At 39.8% G+C, this 17,914-nt stretch overlaps 1 protein-coding gene across 4 annotated transcripts in view; it reads right to left on the bottom strand.

Moving 5' to 3' along the window:
• Positions 1 to 17,914, bottom strand: part of LOC105493462 (MIA SH3 domain ER export factor 3) — a 53,032-nt gene that overhangs the window by 29,321 nt on the left and 5,797 nt on the right. For all 4 annotated transcript variants that reach the window (XM_011761141.3, XM_011761143.3, XM_011761139.3 and 1 more), the window contains exons 3-6: positions 14,531 to 14,617; positions 9,631 to 12,445; positions 7,470 to 7,838; positions 6,539 to 6,684 (exon numbers count right to left, since the gene is read on the bottom strand). In XM_011761141.3, the coding sequence (XP_011759443.2) occupies positions 6,539 to 6,684; positions 7,470 to 7,838; positions 9,631 to 12,445; positions 14,531 to 14,617 (3,417 nt within the window). The remainder of the gene's footprint in view (positions 1 to 6,538; positions 6,685 to 7,469; positions 7,839 to 9,630; positions 12,446 to 14,530; positions 14,618 to 17,914) is intronic.

Genomic DNA, 17,914 nt, shown 5'->3' with positions numbered 1-17,914 from the left:
GGCCTGTTTTCATTTTCACTCATCTCAAAATACTAATTTCTCCTTTTCCTTTTAAACTCATAAGATGATAAGAAAAAAGTGTGTCACCTAGTTTCCAAATATTTGGGGATTTTCCAGATATTTCCATTATTGATTTCTAACTTAATTATATTGTGAAGAGAACACACTTTGTACTACTTGAATCATTTTATATTCATTAGACTTGTTTTGTGGCTGATAATATAGTTCATTTTGGTAAACGCTTCATGTGCACTAAAAAGTATATGTATTCTGCTCTTCTTGGGTGGAATGTTCTATAAACATCAATAAGGTCAAGTTGGTTAATGATGATGTTCATAACTTCTAGATCCTTATTGACTTCCTATTCTATCAGTTATTGAGAAGGGGTACTGAAATCTCTAATTATAATTGTAAATTTATCTATTTTTCATTGTTGTTCTATCCATTTTTGCTTCATGTGCTTTGAAGATACATTACTAGGAGCACATTCATTTAGGATTTTTATATCCTCTTAATTAATGGACCATTTTATCATAAGAAATGGATTTTCTTTATCCCTAGTCATGTACTTTGCTCTGGAATCTTCTTTGGTTTAATATAGCCACTCCAGCTTCCATTTGACTAGTGTTAGCATGGGATATCTTTTCTCAATCTTTTTAGTTTTAACTTTTTTTCTATCTTTTTATATAAAGTTTATAGACATCTAGTTGGGTCTTGCTTCTTTACACAATCTGACAAACTTTTCCTTTTAATTGGGGTATTTAGACAAGTTCCACCTACTGTGATTACTGATATAGTTAAAAGTTTAGCATCCTCTTTTTTTTCAATTTGTCCCACCTGTTCTTTGTTCCCATCTTCTTTCTCTTATTCTGCCTCCTATATCAGTCTTTTTAATTATTCCGATTTATCTCATTTATTGGCCTATTAGCTATAACTCTGTTATATTAGTGGTTGCTTTATAGGGTTTATAGTATACATTCTCAACTTATCACAGTCTATCTTCAAATGACACTACACTATTTCATTTATATAATAATAACTTTATGGTAGTTACTACCATTTCTCCCTCTTCTGACCTTTACACTATTATCATACATTTAACTTTTACATATTTTCTAAACCCCATATTATACTGATATTTGTCTTTAAAGTCAATTAACTTTTAAAGATATTTAAATAATAAGAAAATGGTTTTATATATTTATCCACAAGGTTATCACCTGGCATTCTTCACTCCTTTGTGTAGTGTCATATTGTCATTTTCCATCAGTCTAAAGGACTTCCTTTAACCTTTCTTATGGTGCAAGTGTGTTGGTGAATTCTTTCAGCTCTTGTATGTTGTTGTCAGAAAAGGTCTTCATTTCATCACCTTTGGTTTCGAAAGATATTTTGCCGGGTTTGATGTTGCAGGTCAACAGTATTGCTCTTCAAGTATATTAAAGCTATTACTCCATTGTATGCTCTCATGCCTTATTATTGACAAGAAGTCTGATGTCATCCGTGACATAGTTCCTCTCTCTCTGTGTAAAATGTCTTTCTGCTCTGTTTTGAGCAATCTGATTATGACAGACCTTGGAGCAGTTTTCTTCATGCTTCTTGTGCTATGGGTTTCACTTAGTTTCTTGGGTCTGTGGCTTTACAGTTTTCATAAATTTTGGAAAAATTTCAGTCATTATTTCTTCAAATATTTTTCCAAATGCCTTTTCTCCCCTCTTATACAGAAATTCCAGTTATACATCTATTAGGCTGCTTGACAGTGACCCACAGGTCACTGATGTTGTGTTCACATTTCTCAGGGTCTTTTTCCCCCTTTGTGTTTCATCGAGGATAGCTTCTATTGCTGTATCTTTGAGTTCACTAATCTTTTCGTCTACAGTGGCTACTCTGGCACGAATCTCTTCTAGTGCATTTATCGTCTCAGGCACTGTGTAGTTTTTCATCTCCAGAAATTTGATTTGGGTCTTTTTAAAAAACAACTCTTTCATGTCTCTCCTTACTTTTTTAACATCCAAAATACAGGAATAGTCACTGTTTTAATACCCTTGCCTAAATCTAATATCTCTGGCAGTTCTTAGTTGGCTTTGATGGTTTGATTTTTCTCCTCATCCTGGGTCATATTTTCTTGCTTCTTTGCATGCCTGATAATCTTTGATTGTATGTCATGCTTACGAACACATATCCTTGAGCTTTGCTCTAGGATGCAATTCAATTACTTGGAAACAGTTTGGTTTTGAGTCTTAAAATTTGTCAGGCAAGACATTAGTAGCATTTAGTCAGAGGCAAGACCCTTCTAAGAACTCTGGATCTCCCTACTATTATTAGGTTTTCCAGGCACTATTTCTAGCCTTGTGTCAAAAACCCTTCTGATCACTTAGATGATTTCTGTGACTTTGAGTAGTTCTGTTACACACATGCTTACGAACTCCTAACCTCCCAAAGTGCTGGGATTACAGGCATGAGCCACCACGCCCAGCCCATAGTATCCATCTTTCTGGTACCTTTTCCTGCATATTTCAGATGTCTCAGTCTCCCTGAACTTTGATCTCTGTCTCCTCTGCAAGATGGGTGTACTCCGCTTGTGTTCCCCATCCCTGCACTGAGGTCAAGAAAGTACTGCCAGGTAGAAAGCTGGGAGGTTGTAGAGCTCACCTATTTGTTTCCTTTCTCTCAGGGGTCACAATTCTGTGCTGCCTGTTGTTCTCTATATGAAAAACAGCTTTTAAAATATATTTTGTCTAGTTTGTTTATTGCTTTCAGTGGGAGGGTGAGTCTCATCCCAGTTACGCTGTCTATGGAGTTCTTTCTGTTGTTGTTGTTGTTGTTACTGCAGTGCATTCATTGAAGAAACAGTTTTGTTTGGCTCCTAAGGTATATGATGGTCTAGATTTTGCTGACTACATCCCCCTGGTATATTTTAACATGTTTCTCTGGTTCTTTATATTTCCTGGGAATTGGTAGTTGGATCAGTAGTCAAATTGAAATTCAATTTTGTTTGTCAAGAATACCTAATAGGAGATGTTGTGTACGTCTATCGGGAGGCATTTAACATCTGGGTGTCCCTCTTTTTTTTAAATTCTCTTATATTGTTCCTTCATTTAAAGGCTGGGGTATTTCTACAAAGAGAAAATTATGATCAAGTATTCTTTACACTGAGATTTGGCTTGTATAGTTAAGGCAGGGTAAATATTTGATTCTTTTTCTTTATTTAAACAATTTTCAAAATAATGAGCTAGACAACTCATTATTCTTGGCATTATCAAGTGATGTCCAAAGGGTTCGAGACCAGCCTGGCCAAAATAGTGAAACCCCGTCTCTACTGAAAAATACAAAAATTAGCCAGGCGCAGTGACGGGCACCTGTAATCCCAGCTACTCAGGAGGCTGAGGCAGGAGAATCACTTGAACCCAGGAGGTGGAGGATGCAATGAACCGAGAAGGCGCCACTGCACTCTAGCCTGGGCAACAGAGCAAGACTCTGTCTCAAAGAAAAAAAAAAAGATGGACACTATGAACAAAAAGAGTTCCAGAAATATGCAAGGAGGTCTCCCCTTCAGCCTCAGCCTGAATTCTAAACAGTATCTGTGTAGGGTAAGACTCCTTAAGGATGGGCAAAGAATAACTAAGGGAAAAAAGAACAACTGTAAGCTAAACAATTCCCAGAGTTGTCACAGGGCTGCGAGACATTTGAATTCCAGCTAGTCAGAGTGAACTGATACACAAAAAGTATGGCCAATAAGCAGTGAAAAAGTGCTCAGTATCGTTAATCATCAGGAATTACAATTAAAACCGCAAAGACATACCCACTATGATAGCTAAAATTTAAGACTGATAATACCAAGTGTCAGGGGAGGTGTGGTCAAATGGAAGTTTCATTAATTGCTGATGGAAGTATAAAATGGGACAGTCACTTTTGGGAATTATTGGGCGATGGTCCCATGGATTCTCTGCTTTTGTATATTTGAAATTTTCCAGGATAAAATGCTAAAATAAATAAAATATAACTTCAAATATTTAAACGATTACTATGTAAAAACAGAATTAGATTCTATAGAGGAAATCATGGAGGAAAATTTGGAGTCAGTATAAGAATGAACTAGGCAACAAAGGAATGTATAGCCTTGCAAGGTAGGCGGCTCACACTAGGAACTGGTGATGCACAGGTCCTAAAAAGGCAGGATTAGAGTACAGGGAATTGCTATGACTACTGAGAAGTTTTTTTAAGCCTTTCAAAAGTCAGAATTACACTTTATACCTCTTAGAATCTTTTATTCCTAGCACAATTTCTGGTACATATTTAGCCATCAAAATGCTCTTTTGACAATCCCTCTCAAGTCAGCATCTTATAACACTGTGCCTTTATATCTTGCCATTCATGTCGGTCATTCCCTGTTATCCCCTAATCACAGACTGTATCCTACACCACTCCTATTATGCCCCAACCCAGGCCTAGAAGAGGGCTCTGTGTGTATCTAGAAATATGATTAATAAAAAATTCCTTCTACAACTGGGGCTGTTAAATTTTTCAAGTGATAATTTCATTCTGAAAACCAAATTCTGAATTCTGAGACTGTCTTAATCCCTGAAAATTTCATTATTCCAACTGTACAAATTAAAATACACACCTTTACCCAGGTGACTATCACCAGCACAAAAATGAATAATACTGAAAAACGGTTTGGATTTCCTACTTGTTTTCCATCCTGGTGGTCTTTCCCCTAAAACCCCCAGGTATTCAATGTCTTTCTATGCCCTTTGACCATCCAAATGAGAATTAGGTGAGGGATGAGATCTTACACAATGCCAGATGCTACACCAGACATTTTACATTACCATGTCATTTAATTCTTACCAACAATTGGAGTAGGTATTATCTAAATTTTTCAGATGAGAAAGTTGAGGTTCAAAGTTTAGTAATTTTCCCTAAACTTCTAATCGATAGTTTTGGGATTTGAAATAAAATCATCTTGGCTTGAAACCCATAGATTTTAACAGAAAAACAACAAAAACGCTCTTTCCTATTCGAGTCTTGAAATAACAGGACCTAAAGGAAATGGCTTTGGTGAGGAGCATACTTTCTCTGTAGCCCTAAGGGCAACCTGAGCTCCAACTTCGAGAGCTTGCTTGTTCCTCTAATTTAACAAGAAAAAAAAGTCAAATTCTACCAAGTACCACAAGGGGGAGCTAAGTCCTAAAAAGCCTAGATAAGCTTCTAGACATTAAATGTCTCATTTGGAGCATGGCTCCCTTTAGAAAGATCTGAATAAATATTCTGCCGTAAGTGACTCTTGCTAAGAAGCAGACCTGACAATCCCTTTCCTGCTTAAAATCTTCCAAGGATCTCTGCCAACAATGGTCTGACCACTCACCATGGCACACAATTTCCTTATTTCCTTTCTGACTTTCCCTGCGTCCCTCCAACAGATTTTCCCCCTCTTAACTCCATACTTTTTTATTTTTATTTTTTCTGAGACAGGGTCTTGCTCCGTTGCCCAGGCTGGAGGGCAGTGGCACGATCTCAGCTAACTGCAACCTCTGCCTCCCGGGCTCAAGTGATTCTCCTGCCTCAGCCTCCCAAGTAGTTGGGATCACAGGTGTGCCCCACCCTGCCCAGCTAATCTTAACTCCACGCTTTAACACCACCAACTGGCGGGGAATAGTGGCTCTTGCCTGTAATCCCAGCACTTTGGGAGGCCAAGGTGGGCTCCCATGGGCTCAGGAGTTCGAGACCAGCCTGGGCAACATGGCAAAACCCCACCTCTACAAAAAATAGCCAGGCATGGTTGTGCGCACTTGTGATCCCAGCTACTCATGGGGCTGAGGCAGGAGGATCACTGAGCCCAGGAGGCAGAGGCTGCAGTGAACTGAGATTGCGCCAATGCACTCTTGTCTGGGCTACAGAGCAAGACCCTGTCTTAATTTAAAAAAAAAACAACAACAAAAGAAAACACCAACTACCCATGCTTCCCTGACTTCCCCAAATAACCTTTTCTTCATGCCTCCATTTCTCTGAATGTGTTTTCTGCCTGACTGCATGCTGCCCGCCCCACCCCCGCCCATCTCCCTCCCCTAGCCCTTCTATTTGACAACTCCAAGTCAAGCTCCCATCTATCTTTCAACTCTGCTTAAAGCATGTCTCAGCAAACTTCTGGCCTTTCCTACCACTCTCCCTCCACAATGAACCAATTTATGCCATCGATTGTTCTACCATCAGGTAAATACTTCTCTTCCTGCCCATTATCATATTACATTTCAAGTGAATGTCTTTCTCTCCTGGCTAAATTGAAAGGTTCCTGAAAGGAAGAACCATGTTTGACAGGTGTGCCTGTGCCCAGCTCCAGCATACAGCAAAGCCTCCGCATGTGCTGAACTAAGAGCGCATTAAAGCCACACACCTGTGGCTCATTTCAAGATCTCTCCTCAAAGGATCAAGAGTCATGTTCATAAAGACAATTTAAGTTCTTCACCTCATGCTCAAAATCAACTTAAAAACTGTAATAATCAACATTTTAGTTAAAAAAAAAACTATGTGTCAAACTTACCAACTTAGTTAAATAAAATATGAATGAATACATTAGAAGGATTGCATTTTCCAAAGCTGTGACACTTGCTGGCTCTTCGGCAGCTGTCTCTAGTTGCTTGTTTGCATCAATAGCATCCATAGGAGTGTCTTCTCCTGTAATTGGCCCTGGAATTGGGAGGAAAATAGATATTTTGTGCTTTAGAATAAGAATGGTTTCTCTTTTAAAAAAATACTGACTGAATATCCACTAAATATTAGGTACTGTGCCTGGAAAGTAAACATTCTCATCTCTCACTGGATGTTTACTGTGCACTGTGGTGAAATACTCTTTGTGTCAGTCAGTCTATCCTGGACTATTACACACTACAGTGTTCTGTACTGTCTCCTATGAGCTTATGCTATAAACATACTTGGACCCCTTCACTGTATTTTAAGAAGTTTTATTTACCAAGTCCAGATAGCAAATCAAAAAAAGAACTGCATTGCACTGTATTTTATTTGGAAAGAGAGGGGTAAAGCAGAGGAAAAACTGAATTTGTGAGTTTTAGAGCAGTGGTTCTCCAACCGTAATTTGCATCAGGTCAGTCTTTCCTGGAAGGCTTGTTAAACACAGACTGCTGGTCCCACCCCCAGAGTTTCTGATGCTGCTGGTCTGGTTGAAAACTACTGTTTTAGAGCATAAGGCCTTTTAAGAATAATATTTTAGATTGAAATAATTTACACAAGATAGTGACAGCCAAACACTGGTTTGTAGGTTAGTTACAGCCTCTGGTGTCTTTCCTATTTTTGATCTCCATCTGTCTTGACGCCTGCTTTTCTCTCAATTAGCTCTGGGATCCTTTTTTCATTTGAGTTTAACAAGTCTCTAGCTCCTACCTTTGACAATGAATCTCCTAGAAGGCCTTCTTTATGATGTCTCCACTTTGTAGAAAAAAATTAGCAAGCTTTACCTGGGTCCAAGTCTTTCTCAGTATTTGGCTTTGGTGACACTTCCGAGGCATGAGTGTCCCGGATCACACGCCAGTCCAAGTCTTTCTCAGCATTTGGCTTCGGTGACACTTCTGAGGCATGAGTGTCCCGGATCACATGCTGGTCCAAGTCTTTCTCAGCATTTGGCTTCGGTGACACTTCCGAGGCATGAGTGTCCCGGATCACATGCTGGTCCAAGTCTTTCTCAGCATTTGGCTTCGTTGAAACTTCCGAGGCATGAGTGTCCCCAATCACATGCTGGCCCAAATGGGTGGGCTCTTCAGAAACCTGCACGTTAAGTTCTGCTGTGTTCTCTTGTGAGAAATTATCTTCATGCAGTGGTTGCATCTCTATAGGTGAGAAGAACACACTGGGTTAGCACAACTTGATGACATTACCTGTTAGGGTAATCCCACTGACCATACCAGCTCCAGGGCACCTCAACATTGCCCTCCATGCATGGGCATCCCATGGAGCATAACTGGGCAGGGAAATAAGAGTTTCACTTTATTCCATTTAAAGGATGACTAATCTACATAAAATCTACAGAGGAGTATTTCATAAATATATTTATGGTAGGGACTTCAGTAACATCTTTCCTTGGCAAATCAACCTATGCCCACACAAATAAATTTGCAAAAGAGAATTCTACTCAAGAGCAGAAATGTGAAACATCTATTCTGCAGAGAAGTAACATGAACTCTTGCATACACAAGCATGCCTTTCTCACAGAACTAGTACAGACAGGGACATTCCATGCCAGGGCAGCTTGCTGAAATGTCCTTCGAATACTTTCAAAGTACCTCTAAGAGTCAAAGAAAGTGAAGCCATCTCCTTTCCTAAGAGGCTCAGGGGACAGTCCAATGTGATCCACAGCAAAGGTGAATTTCCTTGTAGCCTGATATTTTACCCTGAAAATTCATCTGAATATTGCCTTCTTATCCAAAATACATGTTTTAATTAAATGCAAAAAAGTTCTCCTCCCCCAACTCTCAGGAAAAATTAGCACTCTGGAGTAGTACATTTTCCTGTGGCTTCCTGTCCCCTTGATACTCTCAATTCAGATACATCTGTCTGAAAAGCTGGGATACACCAGGTGCGGTAGCTCACACCTGTAATCCCAGTACTTTGGGAGGCCAAAGTAGGAGGGTCAATCGAGGCCAAGAGTTCAAGATCGGCCTGGGTAATATATCAAGACCCTGTCTCTACAATAAATAAAAAATTAGTTGGGCACAGTGATGCATGCCTACTACAGGCTGAAATGAGAGGTTTGCTTGGGCCTAGGAGTTGGAGGCTGCAATAAGCTATGATCATGCCATTGCACTCCAGCCTGGGTGACAGGGTGAGATCCTGTCTTAAGAAAAAAAGAAAAAAAAAAAAAGAAAGAGGAAGGAAGGAAGGAAGGAAGGAAGGAAGGAAGGAAGGAAGGAAGGAAGGAAGGAAGGAAGGAAGGAAGGGTGGGTAAAGGAAAAGAAAAGAAAGAGAAAAGCTCAGATGCAGAGAACAGAACAAGGAACTAGGAATCAGAATGCTTATGTCAGGATATTGGCTCAGGGTTAATTCAACTGAATGGCTTCCACGCATCAAGCACTGCATTAGAAGGCATCCCTGTCCCAACCTTGATTAATCTGAATGCAAGACCTTTATGGCCCCGGAAGGTTTAACTGGAGTAAGCGCTCCCAAGAAACAGGAAGGACAAGCCATCCACAAAAGACAAAATTGGGGAGAACATAGGAATTTAGCCAAGACATTGATCTAAAAGTTATACCAGTCAATCCATGGTTAGAGAGCAGTTATTTTACAATTGAAAAATTGTGTTCAATAAAACCCTTTCATAATTTTACATGACATTTGTATTTTGTACATTATTTTCTGGTTTATATCTCTCTCTTTAGGTTTTTACAAAGTTTCCTTTTGAAAATGCTAACCAGTCTCAACTATTCTAAGGGAAACAGCAAGAAATCCTTCTCCATGCTCCAGCCTAAAAGAAAGAAGGCAGGAAGGAACATGCGGACCTCCCTGTGTTGTCCCTCTCCTTTAGGCACACTGGAAACTGAACAGAGCTTCACAAGATAGGAGGCACCTCAGCGACCCACCCGCCTGGTTCTCCAGCCCAATTCTGCAAGACCATAGGCACCTCACCTTCCATTGCTCCACCCAAGCCTTCCTCTACAGGTGGTGCCATCACCAGTGTGGCTGTCTCCTCTGCTGTGGAGTGCTTGTACCTGACAAAATAGATGAGGTCTTGAATGTCATCAAGCACTGCAGCCTCTTCAAATATGACCTGCATTCCCATATCTCTATGTTCGTCCACATAAGCATCAAGCATTTTTTCTGCTATGCTCAGAATTTGTGACTCAGAAGCACGGAAGACCTTATCTAGGACTTTTTCCATATTATAGGGCAGGCTCTCCTGCTGTGCTGACTTCAGTTTTGATGACATTTCTTGTAGCAAGGCTTCCATCTCATAGGCATTAAGGTACCTCTTGAACCGCTGCAAAGACTGTTGCTCTTTAAAGAAGCTGCTTATGATAAGCAAGTCCTCCCTCTTGTAACTATACTCTGGCTCTACACTTGTATGTGGAGTCCAGAGGAACAAGTCATCTTCAGGGTGTGTAGCAGCAGAACCCTGGCTTTCTGTGCCCACGTATTTCTCTGTGTTCTCATGGTCCTCTTTTGAGAGTTCTCCCTCAAGCTTCCCTGCAAGCCCTGAGGTCTTCAGATGTTCCTCAGGGTTGTTGTTCTTCAGATAATCAGAATCTTTATTCTGAAACATTTCACCTAATTCTGGAGTCTGAGTTTTTATGCTGTCAGAAAAGTCACTTCCTTCAGATTGCCTCTGTGCTTTCTCATCTGCCAGAGGGCGTTCTTTTCCCACCACTGTATTTGGTTCCCTGCCTCCTGTGTTGACCCCTTTGGCAGCAGTGTCACTTTTTTTGTCACTATCTAAAATCATGCTAGTTTCTTGCTTGCTTTCTTCAATTTCTGGATCTGGATGAATGGTCCCTAAAACCGCTCTGTCAGGGACTTGCAGATTAACATCAAACTGCCTGCCCTGATTCCCAGGGTTTTCTTCTTTAGACCGTTTTGCACTTACAGCGTTTTCATCCTCTAGTAGTTCTTCAGAGGGATAATCATCCTCTTCTGCTTCAGAAAGGAAAGCTGGTCCTCCTGTGCTGTCAGTTTGGTCTGTCTGTCCTACTCTCTGTGTGCCCTGCATTGCCTTGTGATGAAAAAACTCTTCATCCAAGGAGTCCTCTTCGGCTTCTCCCTCAGACAGCCTTATCTTCTCACTCATTTGCTTATTGACTGTGGCAGCCACATCTCTTTCTTGTTGCCAGGAAAGATTTCCTCCCAGAATGGGAACCTCATCTTTCAGTTCTCTGGGCAAATCAATCTCATCTGGAGAGGAGAATCTAGGTTGATTTTGAGTTTTAAGAACTAATTCCTCTTTCAATTCCTCACGTTGATGCTCCAGTGAAAGCGTGTGAGGTTTGGCCCCATTAACCAAAGCGTCTCCCTCCACACTGTCTCTGGATCCGTTAGGGTGGTTATCTCCCATGAGTGGTGCATTACGCAAGGATTCCTGTTGAATCTTTTTGTCATTCATTTGATTCCCTGCAGCTTTCTGTGCAGATTCACTCTCTGAGCCACCTTCCAAAATCTGCTCTCCAGGCTTTTCTTCACGGAGCATTCCTTTTGAGATATGAATAGCTGCTCCTTTTAGGTCATTTGCTTTATCATCATAAGCTGATTTTAATGAGTCTTTACCCTTTTCAGCAGCTGGCATAGAGTTGAGGTTATTGCTGTGAGCAGAACTGTGCACAGTCATGCCTTCTTGCTTTTCATCCTCTAATTCTGTCTCATCTTGTACCAGGCCCCTCTTGGATTCCTGAACTCCCCTCCCTTTTCCTTTAATGTGATGGTCTGTGTTTACTTCCGGGTCTTTGTCATTATTTGTTTTAGGAACATCTACAATCAAAAGACCATCATCTACATTGTCAGGGTCACTATAATCTGTTGCTGACTGTGGTTTCCCCAGTCTGCTCTCTGGGACTAATGCATCATCATCATCTTTTTCTTCCTCTGAACTAGAGCTCTCTAAATCCATCGTACCTCTATTTTCTTCACCTCCTGTGACAATAGAGAAGATAGTGTCCCCCCAGGTTGTTAGTATATTTTTATCATCATTTTTGATGCCAGGGGGCACAGTTAGCTCAATCTTATCCTCTTCATTTGAATTCTGCTCTTTATCTGTTGGATATTTCTCAACTCCAGACTTTGCTGGAGTTTTCACATCTTCCCCATCTGTAAAGGTAAGTAATGGCAACTCATCAAAGTCTTCTTGGTTCTCCTCATGTTCCTTTCCAACTGCATAATACTCAGCATCCAATTCCTCATCAAAATCATCTTCTAATGAAGTAACAAGTCTGGTTGTCTCATCATCAGATACAAGTGCATCAGCTGTTGAGCCAAATTTGGTTTTCAAGTCTAGAGTCATTTCTTTTTTCAAAAGTTTATAGGCATCAATCTTATCCTGTTCATTTGAGACCTGAGAACTATTGCTGGTTTTGTTGTTTTCACTTTCTGGCACTTTTAGTTTATCTTGCAGCATTTCTTCAAAAGATTCAAATGAAGGCTGCTCTCCCTGAGCATGATCTGCTTGGCTGTTTGCGTGGGAGTGGTGCTTCTGAGTTGTAAACTGTTCCTGAAGATTCTCAGTGTTTTCTGAGAATACACTATCGCTTTCCTCTGAGTTGGCTTCTACTGGTTCAGGTTCAGGTTCCCTTTCCGTAGATAATTCAGAGTTTTTTTCCATATCCTGTGAAGTTTTTTCTACAGCTTTCTCGGAATCTCCAGCTGCAGAATTGTACAGTTCCAAAAACCCTAAAAGTTCTTCTACATTATAATTATCAAAATCATCTCTTCCTCCATCAAAACAAACAAAATCCGTCTCCTGCAAGAAAAAGAAAAACATTAGTGTGTCAACAGCCAAGTGTCATCAGAGCAAACTCTTATCCATGTTAATGATTGAGATAATCTCAAATTCACGTTTGGCTCTAGAGGAGCTTTTGCATCAACACTGGGCACTGACTGTTCTTGGGCAGTGGGTGGATAGGACACTGGAACCCACTTTCCCATCTGAGTAATACTCCTGGCTTCCCTTCATTCTCTCTTCCCCAGGGGAAGAATGATTCATGTGGCTGGTGAGTTTGCTCAGTCCCATTCCTGTTTTCTGTTTGGGACCTGCTGGAGAGAAAACACATATTCTGCTCCTCCATGCTGTCCATTTGACAGAGACGGTCCCGCCTGGGGAGACCCCTAGTTGGGTAGCTCTGTCTGTGACTGGATAAGTCCATCTTAGTTTAGACTGCCATGTTAGAAAGCCCATTAGTTCTGCACACTCCAAACAGCTTTATCCGTAAATAACGGGGTCATTTTGATCTCCTATTTGCCCAATTTCTGGGTCTCTCAATTTGTTTTGAGCACAGGTGGGGAAAAGTGAGGTGTCATTTATTGGGTTCCCCAACTCCCAACATCTATGCCTGGTGTTCTGGGAATTCACTTCATAATAACGCATCCAGAAGGAGCTGAAAGACCATCAGCTTCTCTACATTGTGCCCTCTATGTCATACTTCTGCTCCCCCAGTCAGAAACAGGCAGAATCACCTGGCTGTCAGGTTCTCAGTCTACATGGATTTGGGACTCATATTTTCCTTGGACTGGGAAAGATAAACCAGCTTCAGAAGGAACTTACTGAGATACAGATGCATGAGATATAAAAATGTAAGAGAACAAAGAATGGTGTAAAGGAGGCTTCCCATTTTACTACTGCCACAAGAACAACTTGAAAACAAGGTTCGCTAAGGTAGGTACCTGACTCCAAATAAGCATTCTAGGCAGTCACTAAGATCTGCTTTCAGGAATATTGAGTAAATCTATATTTTTCCTTTCCTCCACCAGTAAGCAAATTGGCACACAAGGAGCCATAAAATGATGGAAAAGTTAAAAAAACAACAAAGATACTTTTCTTCCCCTAACTAAACATTCACAATCTTCTGGGGAGACCTGTCCAGTATACCAGAGATGAATGATTTCCCCCTTTCCATCATGCACACTTCTGAGCCAATTTTTTAAATATTTAAATATTAAATATATTTAAATCCTTTTAGTCATAAAGCCATTGTGCGCTATAGATAAATGCTCTTAGAATGTGTAGTTAGTGCCTTACAGATACGAGACTGGACCTTACCTGAAACTCTCTGGTTCCCTTTTCTAAATCTATAACTATAATCCCTTAAATCACTAAGGAGTCAATAATAAGAAAACCTTTGTAAGTTTGCATTTCTGGCTCAGTATAAAAATTAGAGCTTAATTAATTTAACCTGATTTCTGTATCCTTAAAATGTCTAACAGCTATCCAATAAGTAGTTTTCAAATTTCTCCTTTTGCTTGTGAAATGAAATTATTTGCCGTCTAACATTAATAAGTAAATACAAAACTACAGAACTCTTAATTTTTCACATATGAAGCAGGAAAGAGAAGCCTTGTATAAGAGTACACGGCCTTGGCCAGGAGTGGTGGCTCACGCCTGTAATCCCAGCACACTTTGGGAGGCTGAGGTGGGCGGATCATGAGGTCAGGAGATCAAGACCATCCTGGCTAACAATGAAACCCCATCTCTACTAAAAATACAAAAAATTAGCTGGGTGTGGTGGCAGGCGCCTGCAGTCCCAGCTAGATGGGAGGCAGAGGCAGGAGAAAGGCGTGAACCCAGGAGGCGGAGCCTGCAGTGAGCCGAGATCGCACCACTGCATTCCAGCCTGGGCGACAGAGCGAGACTCCAACTCAAACAAACAAACAAAAAAAGAGTACACAGCCTTATATAAGAATATCTAAACAACATTTATTTCAATATATTAGGTAACTATCAGATTATGATAAAATCTCATTGAAATTATTTTGAAATTTTTCTTCTTTTCTAGGTAGTCACTTATAAGCCAACTTACAACGGAGGGCAAGACAGAAATCCACAACTTACATCTGCTGGAACTCGTAGCTCTTCTTTGGTATATTCATGGACTACCTGGATTAAATCTTTTGGAAAATATCCAAAAATACGCCCAACCTATACAAAAGAATGGGCAAAAGGGACAAATATCAATCAAATTCTGTGTGAGAAATATAAATGAGAGACTTCTTAGTAGTGTAGAAAATATACAAATATATAGGTAAGTAGATATAACTAAGAGAGGGAGGTAGTTGCTGTTATAATTACACTGAGATTATTACTACTCTGATAATTTAAGTACAGAAAACTGTTAAGCGAACATTTCTAAAACTCTGGAAGTTTTCTTATTATATTCGGCTTAATTCTAAACATAGTACATGTAAAGTTAGTGTTTAGAAGTAGATAAAAGAGCTATGTAAGGGAATATTATTGTATATTTTTATATTATTAAAACTATGCATAGTAAAGCTGGTTATAAACACAATTCCAAATAACCTCTAGCAAAAATGTACCTACCCATTTCATAGTATTGCTCACAACCCAGAACTTATAAGTCTTTCTTAAACAATAAACAACAGCCATGTAATAAGTAAAAAGAATGCAGAGTTTCTGAAAAATATGACCACTGCAACAAAAGGCAAATACAGCTGACCTTAAACAACACAGGTGTTAGGGGCACAGTCAAAAATCTGCATAGAACTTTTTTTGACTCCATAAAAACTGAACTACTAATAGCCTACTATTGACCAGAAGCCTTACCAATAACATAAACAGTCAATTAACACATATTTTATATGTTATATGTATATGTTCTCTTCTTACAATAGAGTAAGCTAGAGAAAAGAAAATGTTATTAAGACCAGGCATGGTGGATCATGCCTGTAATCACATTGGGCAGAGGCAGGTGGATCGCTTGAGTTCAGGAGTTGGAGACCAGCCTGGTGACATAGTGAGACCTCGTCTCTACAAAAATTTCTTTTAAAAAATTAGCAGAGCACGGTGGCATGCACCTGTAGTCCCAGCTACTAGGGAGGCTGAGGTGGGAGGATGACTTGAGCCCAGGAGGTTGAGGCTACAGTGACCCATGATGGCGCCACTGCACTTGAGCCTGGGTGATAAAGTGAGACCCTGTCTCAAAAAAAGAAAGTAAAAAGAAAAGAAAATAAATGTTATTAAGAAAATCAAAAGGAAGAGAAAATATATTTACTATTCATCATTAAGTAGAAGTGGATAATCATAAAGGTCTTCATCCTCATCATCTTCATATTGGGTAGGCTGAGGCAGAGGAAGAAGGGGAGGGGTTGGTCTTGCTGTCTCAGCAGTGGTAGAGGCAGAGGAGGTAGAAGAGGAGGCAGGAGACACAGGCACACTTGATGTACCTTTGTGGAAACACAATGTAATTTCTGTCTGGATTATTTTGCTTCTTCATTTCTCTAAAAATGTTTCTATATGGTACCAACCCTTCTTCTACTGTTTGCTTTATTTTCAGTACCCCTATCAGAGAATGGTCCATGTTATAAAAGAAGTTAACAGCTGTCTTTAACAACTAAAACCCTTCTATCAGATTGTCTGGTGTTGACTTGTTTTGTGGCCTTTATGTCTTCTTCCTCATTTTCTGGCACTGGTTTGGAAGCACCTATTTCCATCAAGTTGTCTCCTGTTAATTCCTCTGGTGTGGTGTCTATTAGCTCTTGAATTTCCTCAAGATCCATATCTTGAAACCCGTCACCCTCACCTTTTTAGCCATATCTACAATCTGTTTCATACTTTCTTGACTGGCTCTATCATAATCCTGTGAAATCAAGCACAACGTCTGGATACAGTTTTAGGGCTTGACAGCTTTTATGGCCTTTTCTATAATGATGATGGCATCTTCAATGATATAATCCTACCAGAACTTCATGATGTCCTCTCTATTGGCATTCTCTTCCAAGGCGTTGGTGATCCTTTCCATAAAGTATGGTATGTAATGAGACTTAAAGTTCCTCATGACCCCCTAATCTAGAGGCTGAACTAGAGATGCTGTGTTTAGGGCAAGTAGACCATTTCAACTCCTTTGGTGTTGAACTCACAAGGTTGTGGGTGGCCAGGGGCATTTGTCCAATATGAAAAGAACTTTAAAAAGCAGTTCCTTATTGGCAAGGTACTTCCTAACTTCAGGGACAAAGCATTGATGGAACCAATCCAGAAAAAGGGTTCTCATTATCCAGACCTTCTTACTGTACATCCAAAAGACTGGCAGTTGGTATTCAACTTTCCCTTCAAGACAGATAAAAGCAGAAGGCAGTCCTCATCATAAACCCAACTGCATTTGCACAAAGCAATGGAGTTGGCTTATCCCTTCTTGTCTCAAATCCTGGTGCACATTTGTTTTTCTTATTTACAAATGTCCTTCGTGGCACTTTTCCCCCCCAGAATAGGGCACTTCTGTCAACATTAAAAACCTGTTCAGGCAGATAGCCTCTCTCCTAAATGATTTTCTTAATGGCACCTAGAAACTCTTCTGCTCCCTCTTGGTTGGCAGAAGCTGCTTCTGCTGTTGTCTTGACTTTCTTTAAGCCAAACCTCTTTCTCAAATTATCAAACTATCCTTTGCTGGCATTAAATTCTTCAGTGTTAGACCCTTCACTTTTCTTTTACTTTGAGTTGTTATATAATGACTTTGCTTTGTCTTGATTCACATTAGAGTCTATAGGAATGTCTTTCTAACAGCAAGCCTGTACCCACATAAAAGCTGTATTTTTAATAGTACATAAAATGGTATTTTGCAAAAAGTGTAAGATTTTCATAACTGCTGGCATAGCTGCAATAACAGCTTCATGGATTTCCTTTTCTTTTTTTATAAAAGCTAGATTTGTTAATCTTGCAACCACAGCTGCAAACCTCAATCTACAGCACATATCAAGCAATCAACTTTTTCTTGTAATGTCATTACTCTTCTCTGCTACTTGACAGCACTTCCAACATCACTAGTGACACCTTGTATGGGTCCCAGAGTGTTATTCAAGGTTTATAGTATTGCACTAAACACAAAAAATACATGAAAACCACAAGAGATCACTTTTTATGCACTATACAATTGACTGGAGAGATGAACTGCTCACGTGGAAATGACATGGAAATGATGTGGAAATCACGTGGAAATGACAGCGTTACATGGCATTTTAAGTGGATACTCATAATACTTAAGCTCACTAGAACAGCAAAAGGAGGTGGCTATGCAATATATAGTACAGTATGTAGTACAATTAATTTATGCAATTACAATTTAATATTTTATCTTTACATGCTTACATTTCTCTCGACTGCGAAAGGCGCCATTAAGATCTGCGTTTGTGTGTGTATGTTTCGATAAATTGTAACTTTTTATACAGATTTGTGTATGTCTTATGGCAGTAAAGAATAAAATACACT

This window comes from Macaca nemestrina, chromosome 1 (assembly GCF_043159975.1).
Source record: "Macaca nemestrina isolate mMacNem1 chromosome 1, mMacNem.hap1, whole genome shotgun sequence".
NCBI classification, from domain to species: Eukaryota; Metazoa; Chordata; class Mammalia; order Primates; family Cercopithecidae; genus Macaca; species Macaca nemestrina.
Note: the sequence above shows the minus strand (reverse complement) of the source record. Positions and strands in the feature narration are given on the sequence as shown.